The sequence below is a fragment of the Ptychodera flava genome, chromosome 12, assembly GCF_041260155.1.
Source record: "Ptychodera flava strain L36383 chromosome 12, AS_Pfla_20210202, whole genome shotgun sequence".
In the NCBI taxonomy this organism is placed as follows: Eukaryota; Metazoa; Hemichordata; class Enteropneusta; family Ptychoderidae; genus Ptychodera; species Ptychodera flava.
In genome coordinates, this window is record NC_091939.1 from 15,242,517 (window position 1) to 15,268,162 (window position 25,646).

Consider the following 25,646-nt stretch of genomic DNA (forward strand, 5'->3'; position numbering starts at 1 on the left):
CATGTTATTTGATGACTGATTATATTTCTGACCATCGTTATCAATGATAAACTATGGTTGACCATCGTCCTAGAATGACCAATTTTCTTGATGACCATGTTTTAAATTTTTATTTTGGTTAAATTATAATATTGCAAAATTCTCTTCAACAAGTCATAAAGAATATTTTCAGGCAGAATTTAACACAGGTGTCCAACGATGAAGACAACAGGATACCAAATATCATAATCACTCAATACATAAACAAAATCTAAGTAAGTTATAGGTGGTATGTACTGTAAATTACCACATAATCCTTAAGAAAAAGAAAAGTTAAAGGATAAATGATTTGAAAAATACTATTTTTTGAAAAAAAAATTAGATAGGTCAAATAATGTGTGGAATGCACAAATTTATCAAACCATTACCTTGGAATATGAAATAAATGTACTGAAAAACATCAATGCATGAAGGTTATTTCTCTTGACATTAATGTTTTTAAATGATAAGTTTCAAAAAAGCCGTGACGATTTCAGGAAAAGAAACTATAATTTTTTTTTGTTTGGTTTACAAGTCATACCACTGAATAGCTGCAATGTAGCCCATGGGCCTACATGGGTCTACGTCACCCGACATGTGACTTAGTATACGTCATAGCCCGCCAATCATTGGCGCTTAGCCGCTCAAACTTCCTAGGCTAGTGTTCTGTTCGCTGGCTACCACACAAGGCCAGCAATAAGTTTTTGAATTCGTCTTCTCTGTCCAAAGATACGAAGATTCATAGAGTCTCTATCTCCAACAATATAACATCGCGTATCCTCCGAACAATCATTTTATTATTGTGTAAGTGTACTGAGTGCACAAAATACATTCACTCAATCATACATGTAGAAACCGTCTGACAACATTTGAAAGTTACCTTTTCTCTATTAAATAAAAATGAGTGAAATCACACATGTGATACCTGGAATATGACGCTTTTGTACTGTTCAGTAGCAGTGATGAAGACTTTGCCGAAGATATTATGCAGCATCTCGAGAAATCTCGGAACTATAGACTTTGTTGCATCATCGAGATTTTGTAGCTGGGAGAGGTATGTAGGATGTAGATTCTTTGAGATTTGCACAATTGCATCAATAAGCATGTTTTGGTGTTGAGGTAGGTAAATGCGTTTTTTGTTTTGTGTAACCTTTGACCTCATCTAGAGAAAACATTACAAAAAATTAGAAGAAAGAGACATTTTTCTGGCAGTGTATAAACCTATAATTCAGGGAATTTATCCATGTAACTTTTTTCTTCTAAAGATTGTCAGACTTTGCACTATTCTTATTGTTTTCTCTGTCACATTGAATAGCTATTCTCGATAACATTGAAGACTCCTTTGATGTCAGCCGTACCGCCATTTTAGTGATTTCTCCGAATTTCCTGGAGAGTGGCATGTGCATGCATGAAGCCAGAATCGCCCTTGACAACTGGATCAACAGAAGACAGAAACTCATTCCAATCGTGGAAGCGGACATTGAACATGCAAACATTTCCAAGTCATCAAGCGCATCGTCAAATTTATCACATACATCCAGTGGCCAGAGAGTGGTGCACGCGACGATGAAGAAAAATTCTGGAAAGAACTCGACCACGCCCTGGACAGAAATGTCAAAAAACAGACAAGAGTTCCGGGTTTGTTGAAGAGAACTTTGGTTACTCTGTTAGTATGTCACAGAAAGAGATATGCTAAGCTACAAAATCGTGTCGTTTGACAGCACAGCTAGATTCATGCAGTTAGTTGGTGACATAACTAACGATATAACTCTACTACTGGACAGCTTCCAACTGATACTGAAATATATGGCAGGAGAGCTATCCGGTTTTGCTTGTGTCCACGCTTGATTTACATTTATACCGGGGATTGAAGTATGCGGAAAAAAATAATAAGAATACAAGAATGCATATCGCAGGAATGTGAAAATGCATTTTATGCATTACAATGCAAAGACCCATCCAAAACTGTTTTGTTTAAAGTTCACACAAGCTTTTATTCGAACAAAATAAGAAAATTATCAATTAATAGCTTAGTAGTAAGGATTAAAGAATCGCTTACTGCAATATTTAGCTATATGATGACACTAAATTCACACTGTAACACATTCTCATTTAGCATGAGAATGAAAAGCTGTAGGATAAAAGGTCAAAAAAGATAATAGTGAGATCTTTTAAATGTAAATCTGATTAGAAAATAATTGCCCAGATTGTAGACCTCATTCACTGTAATTTACATTGACATAACGAACTATAAACATTGATTTAATTGATTATCAATTTTTTTTCACTTTACGTTATTATTTCATCTTGCTACACTCCTTAACCATATTATTCAGTGTTTCGAAACAAGTAAATAACTGGTATATTAACATTATTGGAATATATTGCGGGAAACGTACTTTTTTCTAACAAGAGTGCCTCTAGCTAATCTAGCTCGAATTTCATTTAAATGGAGATTAATAAAAGTGATATAAATGCGATAACTATTTGAAAAGTACTTTCTAAAGCACTACCTGTGCTTACTACATTTGAAACGAGAATTTACTAATTAATCTCGAGAATGGTGACACATTTTGTAAACTCAAAGACAACGAAAGGAAAGAGTGTGGTTGTACCTATTTGATAATCGTTTAATTATCTATAAATCATCTTAATACTTCAAGACTCTGTATGTGGCTATTTTGAACTTTGGGAATTTTAAGAGCTGGTGTTATTTGTGTGAATTTTATTTCACTTTTGCCAACAATGTTTTGAATCTCTAGCTCCAGAGAAACTTAAAGGGGAGACTGACATTACGAAGAAGCGGTTTCATTAATGTTTCCTTGGCGATTTGTGCCACGTGCTCCAGGGCTTCTCCATCACTTGCTAATAGCACGTTATTGGTTGGGTTAGCTGGATCCAGCAGGATGGGTCTGTGTAAAAAGAGAAATGTACATTTTGAGTTTATGAGGACAGTGTTGGGACTCTCAATATACAAAGCAATGGAATTCCCTTTTAAATTTATGAGTAAGTGTTACCCTCGGTTTCGCGTTGTGTACACTCCCTCTTGGTTAACGTGCTTACATGAGATGTAAAGAATCGTATAATTTTTTCGTCTCGTGTAACCTATGTGACAAAATGATATTCGTGAAAGACCAGAACAGTTAATATGCTACATTAATGACAAAAATATAGGAATGACATCAGGTGCAGCCAACGAACAATGCACTTTTACAGTAAAAAAGTCCTTTCTATGATAAGATATATTGTGCATGACAAATAATGTGAACTGACTAATTTTAAGTCAAGAGGGTAATTAATTAGCTGTTCATAATTTGCCCTCCCACAGAAAATTTTTCGACTTACCCTCCCACACTCAAACTTCATTTTTACCCACTCCCCACTTATTTTTGCCTGTTTCTCCTCCCCACTGTGAATTTTTGAAGCTCCCTCGCCCTGTAGCGAAAAACAACTTGCCAATTTCCCCTGCCCTGGAAACAATTCCCCTCAAAAAGTTTTTCGCCAAGCCCTGTCCCCAGGAAAATCAACCGATATCCGCCCTGCCCTACAAAAAAAACTAAAATTTGCTCCCCTACCACCTAAAAACATGTCCCCTGCCCTAGCAAAATTAAAATTTCCCCTGCCCTCAAATTTGCTCCTGGAATAGCTTTTTCGATGAATAGCTCCGTTGGCTGCACCTGTGACATATCGAATGACAAATCATTCGACAAGCAATACTTCTACTTACTTTTTCATTTCTTCCATTCCCTTGTCTGCCATCTGCTTATCATAGTTCTCATACCATACAGCAATGATTTTCTTGTAGTCAACCAATTGCTGCATTACATCCTTAAATGCAGGCGCCATATCAAACTTTCCTTACCAATTTTTTCACATACGTAGATGGAAATTAACTCCAGTGGGTATGAACTCGGATATCTCAAGGTAGGCTTAGCTTGAGGCTTAACAATGGTTTTATTCCAGTATTTTACCAGTCTTATCAAATTCTTCAGTTTCGGTGGTTTTGTTTTGATGAATTTAATTTGAAGGTGGCAAAGTGCAGCAGAGTAGAATTCTCGTTCGTCCGGAGTACACTGTAAGATTTCCTGGTAAAGCGACCTTTTTCTTCCTAGTTTTACGAATGAAACACGTTGCCAAGGAATTTAATGAGCCTGCTGCTTAAATTATACGAAATCTAGCCACGGATGCTATAAATACGTCAAGCTGAAAAGCCGTTCGTCTATTTATGAAACAATTATTGTTAATTATTTACAACCAAACGGGAGTAAGTACCACCTCTTTGTTGTGACTACTATTTTTTTCTTAATAGTTTGTCATTATTCACAGTACGTTAAGACTTTGTGTCGATTAATTTATAAGTGTAAAGCCGCACATGAAAACTGTACACAGGGATCAAAGTCATGGCTGACAACCACTTACCTTGGTCTCGACTTGCTGTATCAAATGTAGGCAGTAAGTCGACTCCCATCTTCTTGCCATTTACTTCGATGTTAAACTTCAGAGCAAAACGAGTCTTCTTCATGTTTGTGATGGTTGCGAAGGTGCTTTTACTCAACACCTTTTCGAGATTCTTGAATATATCCTTCCCCGCTGCTTCAATTTCTTGAAATCATTAAGTATCAGTACGCAGTCCAAGTCTGCGCGGCCTTTGACTTGAGTTCCTTTGCCGAAGGAACCAGACTGTCGAAGGAAAGGTGAGTAGACAATGCATCTTACAGTAAACATACGAACAAGGTAGACTTCTTAAAATAGAAATAATACAGAGACAGGTCTCAATTCTGGTTTCTGCATTAGTGAGTTAGCCCCTCATTGAAACATCAGCTCTGTTTAAATGTTTTATTTTGCTATAGACATGTGGAGCTGAAGACCATCGGCGAAAATCAAAATTTCTGCAATTTTATTCAATTCGAGCTTTGGCCCTGGAAAAATAGGGTCTATTATTCCATTGGGTTGACTTAGCCATCAATATTTTATTTAGTTGGTACATAAACTGTTATTTCAGAGCATTGAAAAAATCAGTTTTGTCTGATCGAAACAACGACTTTACGTTATGGACTATTATTTGAGATCATTGAAAATATTAGTTCGGTCTGATCGGAACAGCTACAGTACGTAAGATTGCAAGACAGCGGCTTTACAGTTTGTAGTTATCCTATCACATGAACATTTTTTGCGAAAAGAAAACGTTTATACTCTTCAATCTCAGTTGTGTAAAAGTCCCCACTTTAGAAGCATGTGTTAAGTTATACCATGAAGTAAAATTGAAAATCAAAAACGCCCTGGAGACTTAGGTCACGACACTACAAGTATGAAAATTAGGCACCCAAACAAAGGGCGCCTTTGTTACAACAGATGTTATGAATTGGGGTGCCCGCAGGGCGGGCATGAAATGAAAATTGATGCATTGAAAGAAATTGTCGATGCATATTAAGTTTTTACTTTATGTCTGCTTCAAATCGTTTTTGTTTGTGTCATGATTAGCCAGATTTTTTTTTCAAAGGCAACCTCCTTGTATATTTTGTCCCCAAATTTTCGAGAGACCCAAAGAATATCAAATGGTCCAACCAAAATGATTGTTGCAATCACATAATCTCTATTCACACCAGGACTCTGCTTTAAAAGAAGGAATAAAATGATAACAGCGGCATACCACGACAATTTCTTTGACACTGTAGCCAACGTTGTGGTGATGGAAATTCACCAATTTTTCCACTTTGTCATGTGCTCTACTATTTGATTCATCAGTCGGTTGAAGGTTGTCAGCAATGAAGTCGTCTAAGTCACTAGGTGGTAACTGAAGAAAATCTGGAACAGGAACGGCGCATATATATATATATATATAATTATATATATATAATATATATATATATATATATATATATATATATATATATATATTTATATAAATATTTACATATATATATTTATATATATATTAATTCAAGTAGCAAGGAATAATATCTGTTACTTATATGCCATGCATCTCGTTGCAATCTGCAGACATCGATTTTCCTTATATCTTTTCTCTCATTCACATGTTTTGGACGTGCCATTATACTATTGTCTTAGGTGGTATTGAAATTGATAGAAAATGTTTATTTTGGTGGCGACACCGAAGCCAACTCAGATCAGAGTGTTTGTTTCACTATTTAAGTGTGGAGATACGGTGAATTATGATATGTAGAACAGACAGAGTGTCCTTTTTAGTTCCTTTGATATGCACATATATAATGTATTGGACACGCCGTACACTGCTGTGTAAAATGTGATTCGTACAAGTATTGCAGAGATGAAAGGAATTTCAATTTTGCTGAAATGCAGAAAAAATGGTTGTAAAAACAACATTAAAATTTCGTAGTTGTGAAATTAATGTAATTGTTCCTAGACTTTACACGCCTAATTGGACATATTGAAAGAGATCAGTAAGAAAAGGATAAACTTAGCAAACCCGGGCCACAAAAATGCAATCGCGGCCAGCTAAATTCGCACCAAAGTTAGTTCCCGGCCTTCGGCACTGTCATCTGAGTTACGTGGTCGCAGCACAAGGCTCGGGACATTAAGAAATTATTTTTACTATAAAGGACTCGCTTCAAAATGTTGCACCACCAGCTCGAAGTGATCAAAACACTCAGAAACTTTAAGAGCATTGAAGTTTAATATCCTGACAAAGTGTTCAATAAATGTAGAAACTAACATAAAGTCACTTGCTACTCTGCAAAAAAACTATAAGGGTGGAAAGGCTCTTTGCGACAATTATTTTGGTCCAATTGGCACAGATTGGATTGCTACAGGACAAGTATGCTGCCTTAGAAGACCAGAGTTAGTTCAACAAAGATGTTGGGCATATCGTATGAAGAATTGTAAACTTTGCATCTAGGGCAGGAATAACAGCAGCCAGCCACAATCGCCGGCACGCAAATGAGAAAGAATTAACTATAATTAGATATTATTCCCTAATATTTTTCTTCGTTCAGCGAAGGAAAATACGATATGAGGGTCGTTCTCTAGACACACTAGTTCCACAGATACAATGATACACGCATTGGTAAGCACACCGTCACTCGATTATCATTCATGTTCTCATTGACAGTGCTGTATATAAAAAGTGAACGTTCTGTCTTACCGTTACCATCTATTTCTGTGGTGACAGACACAGAGGAAGAACTTGTCGTCATTTTAGACAGAGCAAAATCACCGTAGACTTTATCCTGATGCATGTCTCTGAAATGATCTTCCACTCCTCGTTGCCCCCGGAATAACTGTTCGCATTCTGGACAAGGTGTATCTCCTGTATGGTGTTGAATATGTTATTTAGCATTTAGTCAAGCTATACAATCAATTGTCTGTCACAGGGCTTCTGTCCATTTGATGAAGTCTGATTATGTCAGATGTTCGATAGAAATAGGACCAATTTTTTATATTTAATATAGGGACACTGTAATATATTACTACGCCATTCCATACACTTAACCATAAAAAAGATATGAAGGTCTTTCAGTCATACAGATCACGTTATGCAATATTTGTACAGAACTGATGGGAGCTACTGGTACTGAAAGAAATCATTTCAAAATATTTCAAATTCCATTCGTCTCCTTCAATGTGCAGCAAGTGTCCGTCTTTCCATAATAGTGATAAACAGTGCAAAGTCCAGGTTATGTCCTCGCATAGCACAAATTCCTGAAATTATAGCTGAGGGCATGCTTTCTTTGTTTACCTCCCGAAAAGTGCATATTACACTAAAGCCCCGTTATCTGTATCTTTCTGCATGTTGCTTACCGAAAATATACCATCCAATCTTCGGAGAGATGTTTTGATTCCCGTTATTTAATAAGCAATATTGTCTTTGAAAATGCCACTATTTCATTGGCGATTGTCATCGGTAGGTGCCGTTATAGTAGTCGTTAAAATTTAAGATGTGCTTCGTCGCCAATGTTTCAAGCGTTCTGTGTTTACACTGTAGAAAGCATTTCACACGAGTTACTTTGATTTCAAAGCAAATAATGAACAAAAATGCAAAATTAAAAGATAACGCTGATTCGGCTTTAAGTAACATCCCCATGATACAAAGTCAACTTACTTGGGCCGTATTTTGGTGTCTGACCTAATGTACAGAAAAAAAAGAGAGTGGATTATAAAGGCAATAATTATATGTCATTAAAAAAGAGCGTAATAATGGAATGATAGAGATATTATCACCGTACTGCGATGATATTGAGAAAAATGCCTTTTTCCCTCTGTTTGCAATTCAAACGTCGGCATGTTAGAAGCTCTGTAACTGTAAATCGACTCTTTTCATAGGATTTTTTTCAGAAAGGCATGTTACAATATCCAGGATTTAGTTGTCAAGACAGCGAGTAGATGTCTGAGATACCGTGTTATTGTTAACAATTCAGGTCCCGATAGAAATTCAACTGTTCACAACAACAATGCGCCTAATAGATAAAGAGACAGTGTTGACAAGCCGGATACAGGGTATTGCACATGCTGTAGTGAGTAGATCAAGAAACTGATTGATGAGTGGCACCAAAACACTGAAAAAATATCACAAGTTTGCAGAGACAAAGAAGCGGTTCAATGAGGGAAAGAATGACACCGATTTGAACTTTAAGATGAAGGAGCACTCAAAAGCGCAAAAATCAACTTACTTTTGCGTTTGGTTTTCCTTCGACCTATGTATAGAAGAAAGAATAGGCATATGAACACGTGAATCTCCCAATAATATTGGATGTCCTCATCTACGTTTTATGTATATTAGAATCCTTCTTTTGAGTCCTTATCCTAACTTGAAAGAAGTGATAAGCAAGCATTTGCTATGCTTCGTCGAATGAAGGGGAAGATCATATGATTAATGGAGGTTTGCTCATTTAGAGACTAACTGAACAAATAAGAGTTAACTGTGGTGTCTTTGCTTCATGCGCTGAAAAAATTACCTGTCTAAATCGTTATTGCTTGGTATCGAAAGGGAGGTCCTCAGATATACAAAATGTTGTATCGGATTTCTTCAGTAATGATTGTTCGTATAATATATCTGGTAAGTGATTTTAGGATAATAGCATTTTGCAAACTTTGCTGGTATACTGGTTGTATGGTCTCATTATAAACATGTAGAAATTCCTACCTGTTCACTTGCTTTAAAGGGAAATGAATAAAATCATTGGGGTGTCACCCTATTACTCATACCACCATTCTAAGTTTTGTTTAAAATGTATCGAAAAAATCCTTTAGTAAGCTTTTGCAATTCAGCAATATAGCGGTAGCAGCAGGTAGCGATTTGGTATCGTTCGACGTTGGGGTGAAACTTGGAGTGACCGCCTGTCTACCCAGTTCAGAAAAATAGCAACAGACAGTCTGTCAGTCATTTTATACAATGACCAATACCGCCCTCGTATATTTCATTTGGGAGATTATTCTCGCGAATGATCAACCACCGTACACAAGGGAGACTTCATCATATTTTCAAATTTACCAGGTCTTCAAAAGTAACTGATATACGAGGTCTAAATTCAAAACAACTTTCTTAATAGTATAATTAAGTAGATTAATGTGTTCGCAAAAGTTACCTCTTCGCTTAGGAGCATCGTGGTTTTTGTCTCGTTCATGTTGCTTTCCAGAGACCATACGGAGATAGTACTTTCCACATACACCACAGCTGTAACCCTCTACATAAAACAGAATATTCATATTTAAAATTTGTATTTTCAGTATTTAGCTTTATCAAAATTAAATACCAGCAATGAACTCATAAGTGTCATTTCCTTAGCAAACAAGAAGCAACGTATTGTTTTCAAGCTGGAGGGTTTTCCGTGAGCACTGACGTGTGAGCAAATTCATTTGACTTGCTTAAAGAAACCCTTTTAAAATTTATTTTTATCTCATTCATTCGTTCACTTATTCATTCACTTATTCATTCACATATTCACACAGACAGGCAGTCTGCTATTAATTCAGTTATGGTCAGTCTATTGCTCAGTCATATGACGGATCGATTCTCTGCCACTGTTCTTAGAAAATATTCATCGTTTCGTTTTCGTTTTTGAAAAATGCCGATCAATACGAAAGTCATTGTAAACTTTAGAAAGCATCAATAGTCTTATCTTGTCTTTTTACCATATCTTCTAAAGATATCACACCTGAGCTCTTTCCACAAGTACAAGGTTTGATTTCACATCCAGGGTTGGCGCTGCTTCTTCACATTCTGAACCAGGGGTCATTGGGAAAGCGCATTGATCCTCATGCATTTTTTAAAGTAAGTCCCTCTAATTTTGTTAGCTTTTAGGGGTTTTTTTTTATATGTGATCACATTTGTCATGAATTACAAAGTCATTTTGGATTGTAGATTCATTGAAATCGAATGTGATTTCATATTTGTTTCTATCTCGCGAGACCGCTTTTCAATGCAAAATATAGAATTGGGGTAAAAATAGGGTCAGTCAGATCACCGGAAAAATGTTGTCTTATAGATGAAACTGTGCTTGAATAAATACATAAAGAAAAACATACCATCACTGTAACGTTCAGGGTGTTTGGAAAATCGATGATGAAGTAACCCAAAGTGTGTCTTCAGCCGCTTCCCACAACCAGGTACGGAGCAGGCGGTGGTACCTGCACTCAGGAGATAAAACAAAGAACAGTGATATCATCAGTTGATGCAAATTATTCCCGCAAAATGTTAATGACGTTGATCTACTTCTGAATATGCACATCGCTTTGAAAAGGCGAAGTTAAATATGAAGTATGGCGACAGCTTAAAATTGATATCATAAAGATGTTAATACATTATTCAAGAGACTTTTGAAATATAGGTTTGAAGGGCTGTGACAATAAGCGACTTCCGCGTTATGAATGTTTTACAGTCTTTTGTACGTACACACATATGATATCACAGTGCAACAACTATCTGTCGGAGAGAATTAGTTTTTATCCTTGCGTTTGGGCACGTGCACTTTCAAAGAATATCATTGTATTAAGCAGACATCCTCCTCCCTGGTATATCGAGAAAAATCAACATGGGGTATTCAGAGCCAGGCAAAAATTACAATATTAGTAAAAATTCTTAATAATTATGGCGTGTCTTGGTTCCCAAAGCAGAACAAGGTACCACCGCACCTCAATTATTTGCAGTCTGATGTTATGTACGTCTTCCGCAGATTGCAAAACCATTCACTCGATCTGTGTTTTATTTCCCTGGATCAGGCCAACTGTCTTTTCGACGTCTAAAATGGCTCATTATCCAGGAGGTATGCCAAACAGCATGAGTGCTGTCATTCACACATCCAAACAAGTTCACATTTTGATACGTCATATGCCATATTTATCGATCAGATTATAGGAATCGGTCACTTAGACTTGTCTATCATTGCCATGCGCTTTCCCGACGCATATAGAGCAAGTAAAGTATACAAAGTGGATTTCACAGTACATAAAGATGTACCGCCACTGTATTTTGTAAAAACCATCCACAAGAAAACGTGACGATAAAGGATAATTCTTCCTCTAGGGGTGTCATGGCTTTCAAAAACCACAAGCTTGCAATCTAGCTGAGCCCTGGAAACTTGCTCTTCGATCCCAAGCAGACGATCGGCAAGCTTACCAGTACATTGCTGACAATGATTACAATGTAAATATCCGTCGCAAAGGGGTGGGGGCTGGGTAGAGATGTCTTGGTCTGAGCACAGTTTTCTTGTTGCTATTGTTTATTTTATTTTAATACGTTTGACTATGATATATTGTCAATAAAGTTTTATTCTACCAACCTTTAGTGCCTTGGTCTTTATCTCAGCACTGGTTTGTAAAGATGTCTTTTTCTCCTTCACTGTGTCATGTATTTGTCCTTTGACAATCTTATGCCAAGTTTTATCACTATGATGCGTCTGATTGTCTAAATCACAGACAAATATAGACAGTGTATACTATTTGTCTGTGTCTAAATGCGCCAAAGCAAGCAAGGGTGGGTTACTTTCTGTTACGACAATATTGTCCTTCACCATATTCTGCACTAATAACATTGTAATCATAACATCACAGGATTAACTTTGACAACTTAAGTCTATAACGAACGCACCAGCAAGGGTGTTCGTTGTTTACTTTGTCAAGGTTTAGGATGATAACACTCAGGATGAAAACCCTCAAAAGTTTCATCCATATAAAAACAGTGACCCTCTCCCTAAGTGTCACAGTCAATATCAATAATGCGTTGATTAACTTTAAAATAATCACTTGCTTGCAAGCTTTCATGCATGCAGAACAAGGACAGTATTATGATATCACACAACAAACGAGTTACGGAGCGCAATAATAACAAACCCACTGATGAATGCAGATGCCGTATCGAGGCAATGCCCAATCAAGGGAGCTTGCCAGTCTAATTTTGCATAATCTATAAAGCTACTGTTACAAGCTATCCCAGTGAGGCGAAACATTACATAGGCCCGGAAACACATTCAAAACACGCTACGCAAATCATGTCCAATCTTTCCAAAGCAAAGCATATGCTTTACAGCACAGAATTATCACGGTATGTTAGGCTGCGTTCACAAAAAACGATTAGGGGGGGGGGGCTGGAGGAATTCAGGGGGGGGATTCGAAAATTTTTGGGGTAGTAGAGGGGGGGGACTTGAAAATTTTGCTCTACCTGTAGGGGGGGGACTTGAAAATTTTTGGTTCCCTTTTGTGTTTTACATTTTCCTATTCCAAGTTTTTGTAGATAATTCAATGAAAAATGAATACCATTTTTAATGTCATCATATTAATAATTTAACAAAATTTAGAACCATTTTGTCACATTTCATGACTTATATCTCGAAAAAATCTAAATGTGTGGTTTGCCGTAAAAAACAAATTTTAGCCTCCTAACCTGGGCAGAAGCTGCAACTGTTAATGATTTCTGCAATATTTCTATGCAATGGAACAAATATAGTTTCCTGCTATCTCCCTACAGCATGCGCAAACACACAATATTTAGTTTGTCAACAAAGCCTGTATATATAAATATAAATACGTATTTGGTGATAATGTAATTGGAGTCCAGGCTGACAGTCAGTTGTCAGTGTTTTAATGCATGGTACACATATATAGGCTGTGATAGCATTAGCTGAATACTAGACAATTCAACATGCTGTAGGGAGTAGAACAAGAATGCAGTTGTAAAACTGAACAAAAATATTGCCAAAATTATCAAAGTTAATACAGCTACTGCCTACGGGTAGTGTCACTATCATTAATGCTCTCCTCCTGCAGGGTCACTGTCACTGCATACCTGATCAGTGCAAGAGATAGCTCTGACTCTGATGTACATGCAGAAGAGTTTGGGTCAAATGATGCTCATGACAGTGAAACATACTTGTACACAAGATCAGGCCAGAGAGCACACATGGAAGAACACATAGAAATATTTGAATTCTGGCATATGAGAATAATCAAATACGGGTATTAAAGAAAAAAGATGGGGTCACCATGCTTGATTTTCTAAATTTTCACATTCTTGTTATAAAATGTTACAGAATCTGATGTAAAACTTTGAACAGTAAAGACTAAAAGAAAAAATATGTGACCAAATGGAATTATTTATTTTTTAAACAAATTTAAAATTATTACACCCAAAATTTCAGAGAATAAAAAATTTATTTGATGAAACATTTTACCTTCCAGTGTTGTCAATTTTGAGTAGCATCTAATCCATATATGTCTTGTAGTTTTGAAACAAATTTTTGGTAGGTCACTGTGCAATATGGCAATTAGCCAAAATTCACAATTTTCCTACTCTCTCATGATTGTCATTTTGTGTGCTCTTCAGCAGGAGCAATTGACCTGGCCAGAGTTGGATTAACTCATGTTGGCTTTTAGACCAATAAATCTAAAAAATTCACTGATGCATTTAAAGAACTTGCCTTGGGAATATGACTATAGAAAGTGCTAAAACAGGTTGTGTTGAACACCTGTGAGCGGAACGGCGCTATACATGTTTATTTTTTCTGCGCTCACATCCTTTACAAATATGCGGGCCTGTGATAGTTAGGGGGGGGACTTGAAAAATTTTGACCATATAGAGGGGGGGCATTTGAAAATTTTTTGGGGTACTTAGGGGGGGGATCTGAAAAAAATAAGATTTCAATCGAAATTCCTCCAGCCCCCCCCCCCCCTAATCGTTATTTGTGAACGCAGCCTTAGGCACTTGAAATCTAAGGACAAACCATTCAAGATATTATGGTCAATCCTATCGGATTCAAGAAGTTACTCAAATGTGTCTGAGAAATGCAATCTTTGTCTAACAGAGAATCATATTTCTGATTTGGCTGTAATGTATTCATTCAGTTTATTATAGACCCACAGACTCACTGCAGGTCCAGCTACCGTCTAAAAACATATGACAACTAGCTAACAGCCTTTGACCTGAAAGGATTATGGACAGGCTGTATGACTGTTGAGGGCAAGTGTCACACAACCAAACAAGTGTCTCTTTCGAAGCACAATTATGTGTGCAAAGTGGCATATTTATAGACAGCCTATCACGGTTCAGTTCTGTCCCTAGAAAACTACTGGGATTAGGCTTATTTTACGAAATATACTGACGTCTGAGATCACACTTATTTTACGAAATACAGTCTCATCATAATTTCTTAATTCATAAAGAGTAGTTTCCTTTTTTGCATTCATGAATATCCAACTAATGACGTCATGCATTATCTGGAAAACGACGATGTCAATTGTTCAGTGACCTAATTTTTTATTTAGCAAAATACTGTACACCGCAGTGTTTTGTCCTTGTGTTGTCACTCTGCTATGAAAATATCATTATAACTGGAAAATAGTACATCCTAGGTACCGCAAAAGCTGCCATTTACACGAAGATATAAAGCAAGAGCACGGCCGCTAGATTCTGAGCTATGTGCTGTCCCAAAGAGAGTGCTCATAGCGCCTCCGATTGTGGAATCCACGGGTGAGGCCTTCACTAATATATTTTATGCTCTGTTTTTGGAACATCTCAAATACCATTGTCAATTACAAAAAAAACCTACATGGATACAGAGAGAGAGTAAGGCACTGTCAGTTAATGCTTTGGAACTCGCCTCGATTTTGACTAAACCTCACAACAGCCGTAAAGTGTACGCTCTCAAGAACAGAAATGCCTATACGGTGTACACCGCAAAGGCCCATGCATGCGTAGCAGGAGTCTGTGCTAGTTGTGCCCATAAATTACATGTATGGTGTAAGAGTCGTAGCCAGTTGTGTATTTTAGGCGTCAGACGGACCTGCTCCATGCTACACGGGGCCATTCGCTGTGTACCTACAAAACCACAGGCGACAGTGCAACCGGTGAACAGTACGCATACACAACAGACACAATGGATAATACTGCGTCACTCCACATCTGATCGAGTGCAATACAAACGCATGTCAATGAAATACAATACGCAAAATTGTATTTTTCCAATGGTCACATTACTGTCTTACCTTCTTCTTCAACGAACAACATCCTTCCTTCTTGAAGCCTGTTACCTGTGTTATAGTATTTCAGTATTTTTTGCGTTTTACTAATTAAGGCGTTCAGTGAATTGTAGACATGACGTCACAGTTTCGGGGAAATCCCAAACCCACAGTGAGTCAGAAATAGAAACGAAAGAATGGTATACATTAATATTTATGCAGCGACCTACACAAAATGAAAATACACCGTAGTATTATTAAAAAGGCGATCGATCGTCATGGCAACTAGAAAATAATTTTGCATTGTTGCAGGAAAACAGTAAAGGCGAGTTCCAAAGCGCCCAACGCCTACGCGCAGGAGCAGGTGACATGACTATATTTCATGTGGACGTACATTGCAGTTCGCTGTCTATTCGAAGAGGTCTCATCGGCCTTTGACTCCTCACTAACGTGACCCCCCCCCCTTAGGGACGGACCATTAGATCTTGGGAGGGGGTGGTCAAAAAGAGGAAAAAAATTTCGGAGCAAAAAGTTTGGGGAAAAAAATCTTCAAACTAGTTTGCAAAATAAAAAATAAATAAATAAGAAGACAAATGCGTAAAAAAAAATCTGCAAAAGTCTTTAAAATCTTGAATTTTTTTTTAGATTTTACCGACAGGAAGCAACTTTCTGTATTTTTAGTACATCCTCCAGGCACATTTTAAATTTTAATTTATACATTTAGAGTGACTGTATCCCTTATACTGGAAGTTGTGATTATCTTATCTTTTCAGGACTTTTGTATTCTGATCACTTGAAAATTATAAAATTATAGAGCCTGTTTTCTACTTGTTTCCTGCGTACAAACCAAGCAGGTACACTAGGTAAAACATTGAAACTATGGTATGGTTGTCAAGACAGAAAGTTATATTTGCCTTTTAAGATCAAGGTAAACAGATGCAGGCCACATCAGGTTCATTTTTTCTCAGCATTTTATTGCAATGATGAATGCAAGAATGGGTGAACAAGAAGAAACACGTCAATAATGATAAAACAACATATCAAGTCATTTTGTATTATTTTGCTTTTAAAAAGGCATTTTCAATTCTTTTTTCTCAAAAAACAGCCTCAAAAAACAACAGCAACACATTTTTAACATTCAACAATACACTACGTAGAATGCCATCTATCCAACAAATCCCAACACAAAAACACACAAAAGGGTTGAACTTTGAAAGTTTCTCGATAGCAAATACTGAATAAAACTGCAACGAATAATCGTTTGTGTGTAGCAAATGCTGAATGACAATTATCTGAAGAATTTTTCCAACACAAAAAAGAGCATGATTTAAACAAATCTTAAGGGACTTATGTAGCAAATTTCAAAGAAACTGGACAAGCCCTTTCAGAGAATACAGCTTTTTTGACCATGAATGGCATAAATTGCCCTAAAAAGACAAATATTGAAATTTCACCACATACACATCCAATCAATTTAGACATGCTGCTACAGAGAAATAGATGTTTTGATCAAAAAAGGGCAACAATTGCTCTAAAAACACAAATATGCAAATTTCACTATATTTTGCAAACAGCTTCTCAGCTTGTCAAAATCAATTGTAAATCATGAGATATGCATGATGTTTGGTAGGGTGAATGTAGGCATTACACCACGCAGAAGAAAGGGAAGCCAGGAAACCAAAATAGTCAATTTTCAAAACTATAGAAAGCTACTGAGGAGCAAGAAGACCATGTTTCAGAGGAAGATGTGTAATCTGAAAAAAATGCTCCCCAAGTGCCACCAAATGACACCATTTTAATCTCTATTTTTCAAAAGCTCCAACAGCAGGAGGGGGGACACCTGACCTCCCCCCCGCAAAAATACTCCCCAAGTGCAACCAAATAACGCTATTTTAATCTCTATTTTTCAAAAGATCCCCCTCCTGACCTCCCCCCGTGACCGTTTGCGCGGTCGCTTGTGGTGCTTCATACCACATCTTTGCCCTGTTTATCCTCAGACAGCGACGAACTAAAAAAAAATTATAAATCTGAGAGGTTACTCTGAAAAAAAAAATTTGCACACCTAATCTCAATTGGAAAATTTTTTTTTAGAAATTTACAATAGTAAAAAAAAATTTCACAATTTCATTGTGACCACCCCCCTCCCAAGATCTAATGGTCCATCCCTTAGGTCACTCATTACATTTAATACAGGCATCGTAACTTGGCATGCTTTATTTGGTCATCTTTTGAAAATTAGCATGATGACACACTTTTCATTTTTAATGATCAGTGTAGAGGTATATGTAATATATCAAGAATTTGATATAAGAAGAAGATATGAATGAAACGTTTGCTTCAAGCCAGATTTAACCTCATGTTTTTTTCACAATGCAGTTGGCAGACAAATATGTGAAATAGCAATTCTTTTAAAAAATTAAATGAAATTGATTGAAATATCCAAAAGTCATGATAGATTGTCCATAATTTATATAGTAAAAATCAACTGCATTTCGAAACTCCTTGGAAACGGACATAGTATCCCCTGCTTTTCGTTTCATATATTAAATGATACAATGATAAAGAATGTACTTGTCAAATTTCGTGAAAATGACATTACTTTTAATTTTAGTATTTGTAGGCCTTTCTGCAAATGACACAAGTTCATTGGGCAATGACATCAATCAGCAAATAATGAATATTAATTATCAAAAAAATTGTCGCCGAATGTTATGCTGCAATAGAGGGAAAATCACTAAACTGGCAAGATTAACTTAACACAATCGTTGGCGTTCCAATGTAGTATGTGTACAAGGGATTTAGGTATTTGACCACACAGGGCATGCTGTGTGTGACCCGTACGTGTTCAGTGATTTCCTAAATGACAGAGCGGCACAGGGAAGATTTGATGGTAGTGTTATCAATCATCAGTCCAGTGATGGAGATAAAGAGAGTTATACGTTGAAAGAGCAATGGGCCTAGAAATAACAAACGTGTAAACAAACAATATACAGAACAGAGGGAAAGAGACATGGACAAAATGTACAAAAAAATAACAAAAAATGAATAAATAAACAGTCCTGATGAAAGATTCACTCACACAAAATAACAAATACACCGAATGGAAAAAAATAATGTGTGACAAAAAATGTAGAATAGAGGAGGGTCACTCCATGGCAAGGTTATCACAGAAGATGATATGCCTTGCAATATATTTGTCATATATTTTTGCAGTCAGTGTCTGTGTTTAATAGTTTAGATTGTGTGTTTGCACTTGTTCATTTGATGTAGTATTATATTCTGTCTTTTCTTTTGTCTGTATTATGCTTGTCAGCATGTTGGTTTGTTTGCATGTTCGTTCTTCAATGTGAGACCCCTTCTGGTCCTGCTGGTGTGAAAACAGGTTTTCACACATATGAATGCAGACGGGACTTCTGCCTTTTCTCACATGAACTGGTGCGAAACGCGATTAGGACAGGACCTAGAACAAGACTGATAAAAAATCAACATTACCCCTACTCTGCGTCATCAATCGTTACTTTTTCCAGCACGGACAGTCCCTTTCGATATAGGCCTATATAGATGCATTCAGCTACGTATTTGGGATACTCTATGAAACTGTAAATCTGAGCGTTCGATACGGCAATTTTTAACGCAAACTATCGACGGTTGACATTGTTCACGTGTATGGTTTAGGTTTGGGAATTCAAGTTTATGACACTGTAAAGGTTAAAGACGATGGAAGGAAGCTCTGCCCTTTATCGGTGAAATACCCCATTGAAAGCTATTTCTGAGATGCGCTAAAAGAGTAAACACTGTCCATAGACATTTGATAAAATTACACTACGTACTTATTCACAGTTCAAGTCTCTCCTTGAACCTGAAATGTATCTTTATTCAAACTATTGTACACGACATGTTCGACAGGTCTTTGCTTGCTTTAGATCTTCTGTTCTTCCTCTCGCGATAGAGGAAGGAAGGCATCAGAACATAGATGTCTCAGCAAGGCATTGTAAGGTATGCTCTGGTAAATATGTAGAAGATGAGTATCATTTTCTACTTGTGTGTCCTGTATATGCGAATTTGAGAAAGCAATATTTTCCACGAGAAGATATTAACCATCCTCACTTCCAAATGTTTTTGAGAATTATGAGTGAAAAGGATCCATCAATGATCTTATCACTATGTAACTTTGTATATAAAGCTTTCAAGCTCAGAGAATCAGTTTTGAAAAATACTGAAATGTCATAGTTTAGTTTTCAGTACGATTTTTCAGTACTATGAACTGATTTTCTTTTTCCTTTTTCACGAGAAACTAGTGTATTTACTGTACTGTATGACTTAACGCTGTATGTATACCTCTCACCTGTATTTCTTTGTTGTACCCCTTGCTTATGGGCTGGAGGCCTTGAAAAGCAATAAACGTGCACATATGTGTGCACCTGAACTTGAACACTACCACTTCTTCTAAAACATTGACATTTCTGCAAGCTATCTTAAAATGTTGTTAGTAGTTTTCAAGAAAACTTTAACCTTTTCGCCTTATATTTCTTTAGCTGAGGTTTCATTTGCATATGAGCCGAATACCGTATCGTTCAACAGAACTTCCTGATTGCCCCTTTGCATCGAGGTAAGCGCGTATTTTGCGCCCACTCAAATGTTTGAAAACATAAGGCATTTAATTACAAAAACACGAACAAGAAAATTAAAACACACAAGTTTTATTTTCTTGATTATTCAATGTGACAACATAAGTGTCTATTCAAGAATCATATCAGAAAATTCCTGTCATCATCATAATGTAAAATTTTGTAAATAAAGAGTTGTATAGGCAGTAAAGCTACTCGGTAAAGTCCTATTCAAACGCACAGTTTGTTTGTGTTTTCATGAAAACTTCACAGATGCAAAACAAAGAAGTAATTATTTTGGCCTTAGTTAGGATCTATTAAATGTGGTGTATAACTATAATTATTGAAGATTGAAAAGGTCAAAAACACATTTAAGAGACTGTTTGTACGAGGTACAAATAACTGGGTTCTTTCATAGGGGGTCCCAGTTCACAAATTGGACGTGTCCCTGAAGTGACCTGGGACTGGTCCTGGAAGCAAACTGGAACCGGTCTCAGATTACATTTTGAGCAAACCTGTCCTAGGGGTCCTAGGGGTGAACTGGGACCAGTCCTGGAGGCCAACAGGGGGCCAGAGTGCTTTTTAGTCATCTGGGAGTCCCAGTTGGTGGCCCCAGTTGGGGTTGAGCTACCATGTATCTCATGACAAAACACCGTTATTTTCATCCTTGGTGATATGTTGCTCAAAGTAATATCCCCATCTCGTAATTATACATAAATCTCTAGAAAGAAAAACTGCCACTTTTTGCTGACTGCCAATTCAATGGATACACTGAGCTCGGATAACATCACGTGATTTAGCTTTTAAAAGGAATGCGAAAGATTAAGTCTCAAGATGTAAGGTGACTTGAAAATTTGTCCTGATTTGATTGGCTGCCTTGAGATTCGTGTATCTTGACTCCCACGAAGACAACTTGTGGTGCCATCTGCTTCAGCGTTCAGTGTGCTTCTCTGTCTTCTTCGGATTCAGAAGGAAACAAAGCAATACGACACTACTCATTACCAGTGTGTTCTGAGGAGCTAGCCGCGAAACCACTCAAAATGCATCTACGCGTCGGAGGTAGTCTTGTCGTCTTTGCACTACTTTTCGTCAGCGCCTCGGCGAAAAGCGGGAAAGAAGACCAGGCTGGGCCACTAGATCGTGGCGATGAGTTGATGCCCGTTGACGTCAACGCAGGCGACGATGCCGGTGTCGATGAAAATGGGGACGGCGTCCCAACACCGACCATAGCGGGCCAAGGAGACCGAGAAACTGCAAAACAAGCAACTTCTAGGTTCGGAAATTCGGTATGTTCGCTCTTGTACGTTTAGTAGCTAGTTCGCAAGATAAATAAGGCACGCATGAAAACCAATGTTTTTAAAAGAACAAAATTACATTGCTGATAAATAACACCTAAGTTCCCAGATTGCACATATATTCTCTCTTCCTAACATCCTGCTTAATTTGAGAATCTAAGCCAAATATATTTTGTGTATCCAAATATATGTGTATAATTTTTAAAAACATGTCTTCACTCCTCCTTGTTAAATAATACCGCATTACAACTTTGACGCCACAGGTTCGTTTATTCAATTTTGAGTGTCTTAATATGATGACTTTTGCTAACTGTAACATATGGAGAGAACTGCCGTTGCGTGGAAATTTAACGAAGGGACCGTCGCCCTCGCCCGTAGCAATCCGGACACAAAAAGAAGAGTGGGATTTCACCAGTACAAGCGATTGTCCCCTCCAGAGTTGATGGCCACCTGTCACAGATTTTACATCGTTGATTCTTGAATTCTCGTTCCATAGACCCCTTCTCCTCTCTCTCTTCTCCTCTCTATGTCTCCGTGTGAAAATCAGAATATGAAACTGAAAATTAACTCTATAATCACTTTAGAATGACCTAGTAAGCTAGACCATCATCATGCTATTTTCATCTACTTGATAGCCCTAGTTCTAATCGACTTAAGATATAAACAAAACGTAAACCAATGAATATGATGAATCGATTAATTCTATTTTAAAACCGTATTTTTGTATTAATTGGAAACTTTAAAAAAATTGTAGTATTAGATAACATTACTTGTTATCATATAAAGCAAAATCACACCCTGAAAAGCTTTTATACTTAGAGTAGTAACTGTCAGTGAAGTTGGTTCGAAGAATGTTACAAGTCACTCGGAGCGACTATGTGAGAACCAATAACAAGTTTGGTGCCAGTGAACACCTAGCAAAATTCTGTTAAAATCAGTTCATGGAACGGTGTAGATTCTTGTAATATCCAATCCCTTATTAGATAGGAGGCCGTAACAACTTACACAAGAGGAAATAGAGTAAATGAGTTCATAACGACATAGCAAGGACAGGGTGTTTGTTCAGTTTTTTATATTCAGCAAATAGTTGTTGCATTTTAGTGACAACCAACAGACGCCCTGTAAATTTACATCACTTGGTAACCATGGGCAATAATGATGCAAAACATCAAAGTATTCCTCTCGTGATTTGAAGTCGTCCTGCATTTTGTCAAAATTAAGTACAGCATATCTATGAATACCATATTATTCACTGGGGTAGTCTCGGATCCTTCCAGAACCAAATTTGCCATCTGTTGACGCAATTCACGTTCTACGTCTTGTACGCAGAAAAGAAAAAAGAACGAAAGAAAGAGGGAAATGGGGGCGCTGTTACAAATCTCTTCGTGGTCAGACTTTTATTTTACATAATTTGGTCCCGCTCTCCCTCTCTCATCATTATAGTTGAAGTGGGATCAGTGCGTTCGAATTGACGTAAAATTATCTTAGAGTTGTATGAAATAAATGTAAAAACCAATTTCTTTTCCAAAAGACCAGACGATTAAAATTACCTTGTATTATGAACACCTGTATTCCTGGTATATGAAAGCGCTTTGACAATCGCGCCGCCTATTGAGTTAGAGCATGCTCAAAGCTGGCTAAACAAACCTTTTCCTTGGTAATCTCGACAAGTTTAAGATGCTGTTCTACTCTTTTGTCAGCAATCCTTCAAGTTACACTACACGTTTTTACTTTTGTTCGTATCAATGAGCAGTCCTCGATTTCTTTCTATTCCGCCACAGGCCAGCCAAAATCCACTCAGCCACTTAGAAGTGAAGGAGCTCGATCTCTCGGACATGGAAATGCGGAAAGCGCCAAACCTGATTAAGATCAAATTACCGGACAACCTGCCCAGATTCGAGGCTCCGTTTTTGAACGACCCCAACGCCATCTTCAGACCTGAGAAGTACATGAAACCGAAAGACAGCAACGCAGAGCAGCAGCAAAGCACCAGAGATGCCGATAGCACCGACCCCTACTGAAAATCTGGATGGCGAATAACCTTTTTTTTCGTACACACGCAGACATCGGTGTTTTATTTACAGAGAATTACGAAATGGCAATATCGTCACTAAATCTTGACTTGCTCAGAGCCGACGGAAACTTTTTTCGAAGTGATATATGAGTCATCGCATAGAATCTAGAAAGTGATGTAGTATTTGAAATATTTTAATCGACACAAACTCGTGAACAACATTCTGCACGGCCCCTTTATTGAGCTAACCGTTAAGTAAATTTTTCGCACCAAATGCAATTAAGCAGTTTTGCAGCAGTAAATTTCATCAATTTGAGGAAGTCGAGATTGGTATGCACGTTTAAACAGTATGGCGCACACTAGACCAACGGAAGTACGTTCTCCAGATAGAGAGACACTTTCCTATCGGGAGACCAACTATGTTACTTGTTTTTTTTATGTACAGCTGCCACGATTACAATCTTCTTTTATTGAGAATTCTCCTTCCAGAATTGGGAGACTTCGACCCGTGTAACACTTTTAAAATTTTAATTTTTGAATTCCTCGACACGAATTTGACATACGAAGTATAGATGGAGTTTATCCAGGTGGCAAGCTTTATTGAGACTAGTTGAAGGTATTGCTTTTTCACAAGAGGTATCGCAAATATTAAATAGTTATCAGAAAAATGCACTGGCGGCGATGATGAACAACCTAAATGCGCAGGACTATTCTGTCAAAAGACTCTCCTGATCGAAGACTATCCCGAACGGGAGAATGTCTCCCTATTTGGTCCAGTGTGCTTGCCTTGCTGCCATAGAATTTGTATTATGTTCTTCAATTGCATCTCTGATTTTTTTCGATGCTTTGTTTTCAATGTACATTCACTTGTTAACGCTGATATAGTTGTCCCTGATAGATATGAATGCTTCTCATTAATGGTTACATGTGCAAGGTGGGAAAATCGACGTCGAAATGCTCCTATGCAATTGGTACATTTCATGCCCCTTGTAACTTCATTGCATGCAGTATAGAGACATTCGTTTGAGGCTGAATGTCACACACCGCAGTTAGCAAGAAATTTGGTGATTTACCGCATCCAAACCTTTTAACCCTTTGAGCGCCAAAGTCTATTTTTGTCCCCTTTATAAAATAAACCCCAGTCAATTTTTCTGAGATTTTTGCCGACATTTTGAGAAAAAAGTGAAGCCCATGGAATGTGATGTCCATTTGGTCCAAAATTATAAAAAAATTACAGAAAAATTCATAATTGGTAAAATTTTGCACTAAAATTTTGGCGGGAGAAAATTACAGCGCTCAAATGGTTGATACAGAACTTTCAATAATCAAAGGTCAACATTTTTATTCTTTACCTTACAAGAGTTGAAAGAAAATGCATGACTGGCAATGCACAGAATATACAAGACAATTACCCCAACTTTGTGGTGAAGGCAACATACTTCACCAGCTCTCAGACTTCACCAGCTCTCAGTAAACATGTCACCACAGTCTCAGCTGGTCAGGTTTCTGGGCAGTGTTACTGTACGAAGTGAGGCGGAGGATTTTCCATTTCCTCGATAACCCCGAAAATGAACAGAGCAAAGTGATACCTCTGATAGTTCTTGTTTTCAAAATTTAAACGGCCTTTCATTCGACATGTTTTGAAAGCTAGAGATAGCAAAATCTCAAAGCTTTCTTGTGCAATTTATCAAAATCATACTTTTGGAGGAGGAGTATATTGGTGATAAATATTCTAACATACCAACCCATTCACTTCATTCTCTTTGTAAAAGATTGTTGCAGCCGTGAAAATCCATCGCCTAGTTTTGTTAAACTGAGACGTAGGTCACGCTTTCTTACACATCCACCACACTTCAAACATGCAATTCAAGTTAACCCTTTGAGCGCCAAAGTCAATTTTTGTCACCTTTCGAAAATTTACCCAAGTCAATTTTTTTCTCATTTTTCGAACAATTTGACAAAAAAAACTGTTGCTAATAAAATGCAATGCCAACTTGGTCCAAAATTTTCAAAAAATTACAGAAAAATCCTAAATTTGGGAAAAAAGGTTGCACTAAAATTTTGGCGGGAAAAATTTACAGCACTCAAAGGGTTAAAGCACACTTGGATCTTGAGGCTTGTACAACTTTGTTTCAGTATAGACATTTACTCATTGCCAGTTAACTTGTAGTGAATTTTATGGACAATGTGTTTACATAGTAAGTCTGTGATAGCAAAATTATGAACTTAGACGACTTTGGCATGACAGTCAAATGTTGAGTGCACAGTCATTGTACCTTATATTGT

The 25,646-nt window shown here is 37.2% G+C and overlaps 3 protein-coding genes across 4 annotated transcripts in view; 2 read left to right on the forward strand and 1 right to left on the reverse strand.

Annotated features, from left to right (window-relative positions):
- The window catches only part of LOC139145123 (uncharacterized), a 48,505-nt gene extending 46,442 nt beyond the window's left edge, over positions 1-2,063 (forward strand). The window contains exon 17 of the mRNA XM_070716079.1: positions 1,334-2,063. Coding sequence (XP_070572180.1) covers positions 1,334-1,665 — 332 coding nt within the window. The 3' untranslated portion in view covers positions 1,666-2,063. The remainder of the gene's footprint in view (positions 1-1,333) is intronic.
- Positions 1,996-15,784, reverse strand: LOC139145125 (2'-5'-oligoadenylate synthase 2-like). 2 transcript variants are annotated; one of them, XM_070716082.1, is made up of 7 exons: positions 15,472-15,784; positions 10,522-10,623; positions 9,582-9,680; positions 8,667-8,690; positions 5,669-5,823; positions 4,438-4,698; positions 3,948-4,126 (listed from the first exon to the last, which is right to left on the reverse strand). In XM_070716082.1, the coding sequence occupies exons 1-6, from the start codon at positions 15,491-15,493 to the stop codon at positions 4,570-4,572; spliced, it is 531 nt and encodes a 176-aa protein (XP_070572183.1). In that variant the 5' UTR covers positions 15,494-15,784; the 3' UTR covers positions 3,948-4,126; positions 4,438-4,569. The 2 variants fall into 2 exon arrangements, 1 of the variants encoding a protein (XP_070572183.1); XR_011554897.1 differs by lacking the exons at positions 8,667-8,690; positions 9,582-9,680; positions 10,522-10,623; positions 15,472-15,784 and adding exons at positions 1,996-2,930; positions 7,142-7,259 and having other exon boundaries at positions 3,746-4,126.
- Positions 15,785-20,995: 5,211 nt separating this feature from the next.
- On the forward strand, positions 20,996-25,634 carry LOC139145126 (uncharacterized). The gene is made up of 2 exons (XM_070716083.1): positions 20,996-21,337; positions 23,128-25,634. The coding sequence occupies exons 1-2, from the start codon at positions 21,092-21,094 to the stop codon at positions 23,365-23,367; spliced, it is 486 nt and encodes a 161-aa protein (XP_070572184.1). The 5' UTR covers positions 20,996-21,091; the 3' UTR covers positions 23,368-25,634.
- The last annotated feature ends 12 nt before the right edge of the window (positions 25,635-25,646 follow it).

What these genes read in the sequence shown, in the direction of transcription:
- LOC139145125 (XM_070716082.1), bottom strand. Translation starts at nt 15,493, where the DNA reads ATGTTGTTCGTTGAAGAAGAAG. An exon ending in CCCTGAACGTTACAGTGATG is followed by an intron (nt 9,681 to 10,521) that starts GTATGTTTTTCT and finishes TGTTTTATGTAG; the next exon opens with AGGGTTACAGCTGTGGTGTA. An exon ending in CGATGCTCCTAAGCGAAGAG is followed by an intron (nt 8,691 to 9,581) that starts GTAACTTTTGCG and finishes TTCTATACATAG; the next exon opens with GTCGAAGGAAAACCAAACGC.
- LOC139145126 (XM_070716083.1), top strand. Translation starts at nt 21,092, where the DNA reads ATGCATCTACGCGTCGGAGGTAGTCTTGTCGTCTTTGCACTACTTTTC. An exon ending in CTTCTAGGTTCGGAAATTCG is followed by an intron (nt 21,338 to 23,127) that starts GTATGTTCGCTC and finishes ATTCCGCCACAG; the next exon opens with GCCAGCCAAAATCCACTCAG.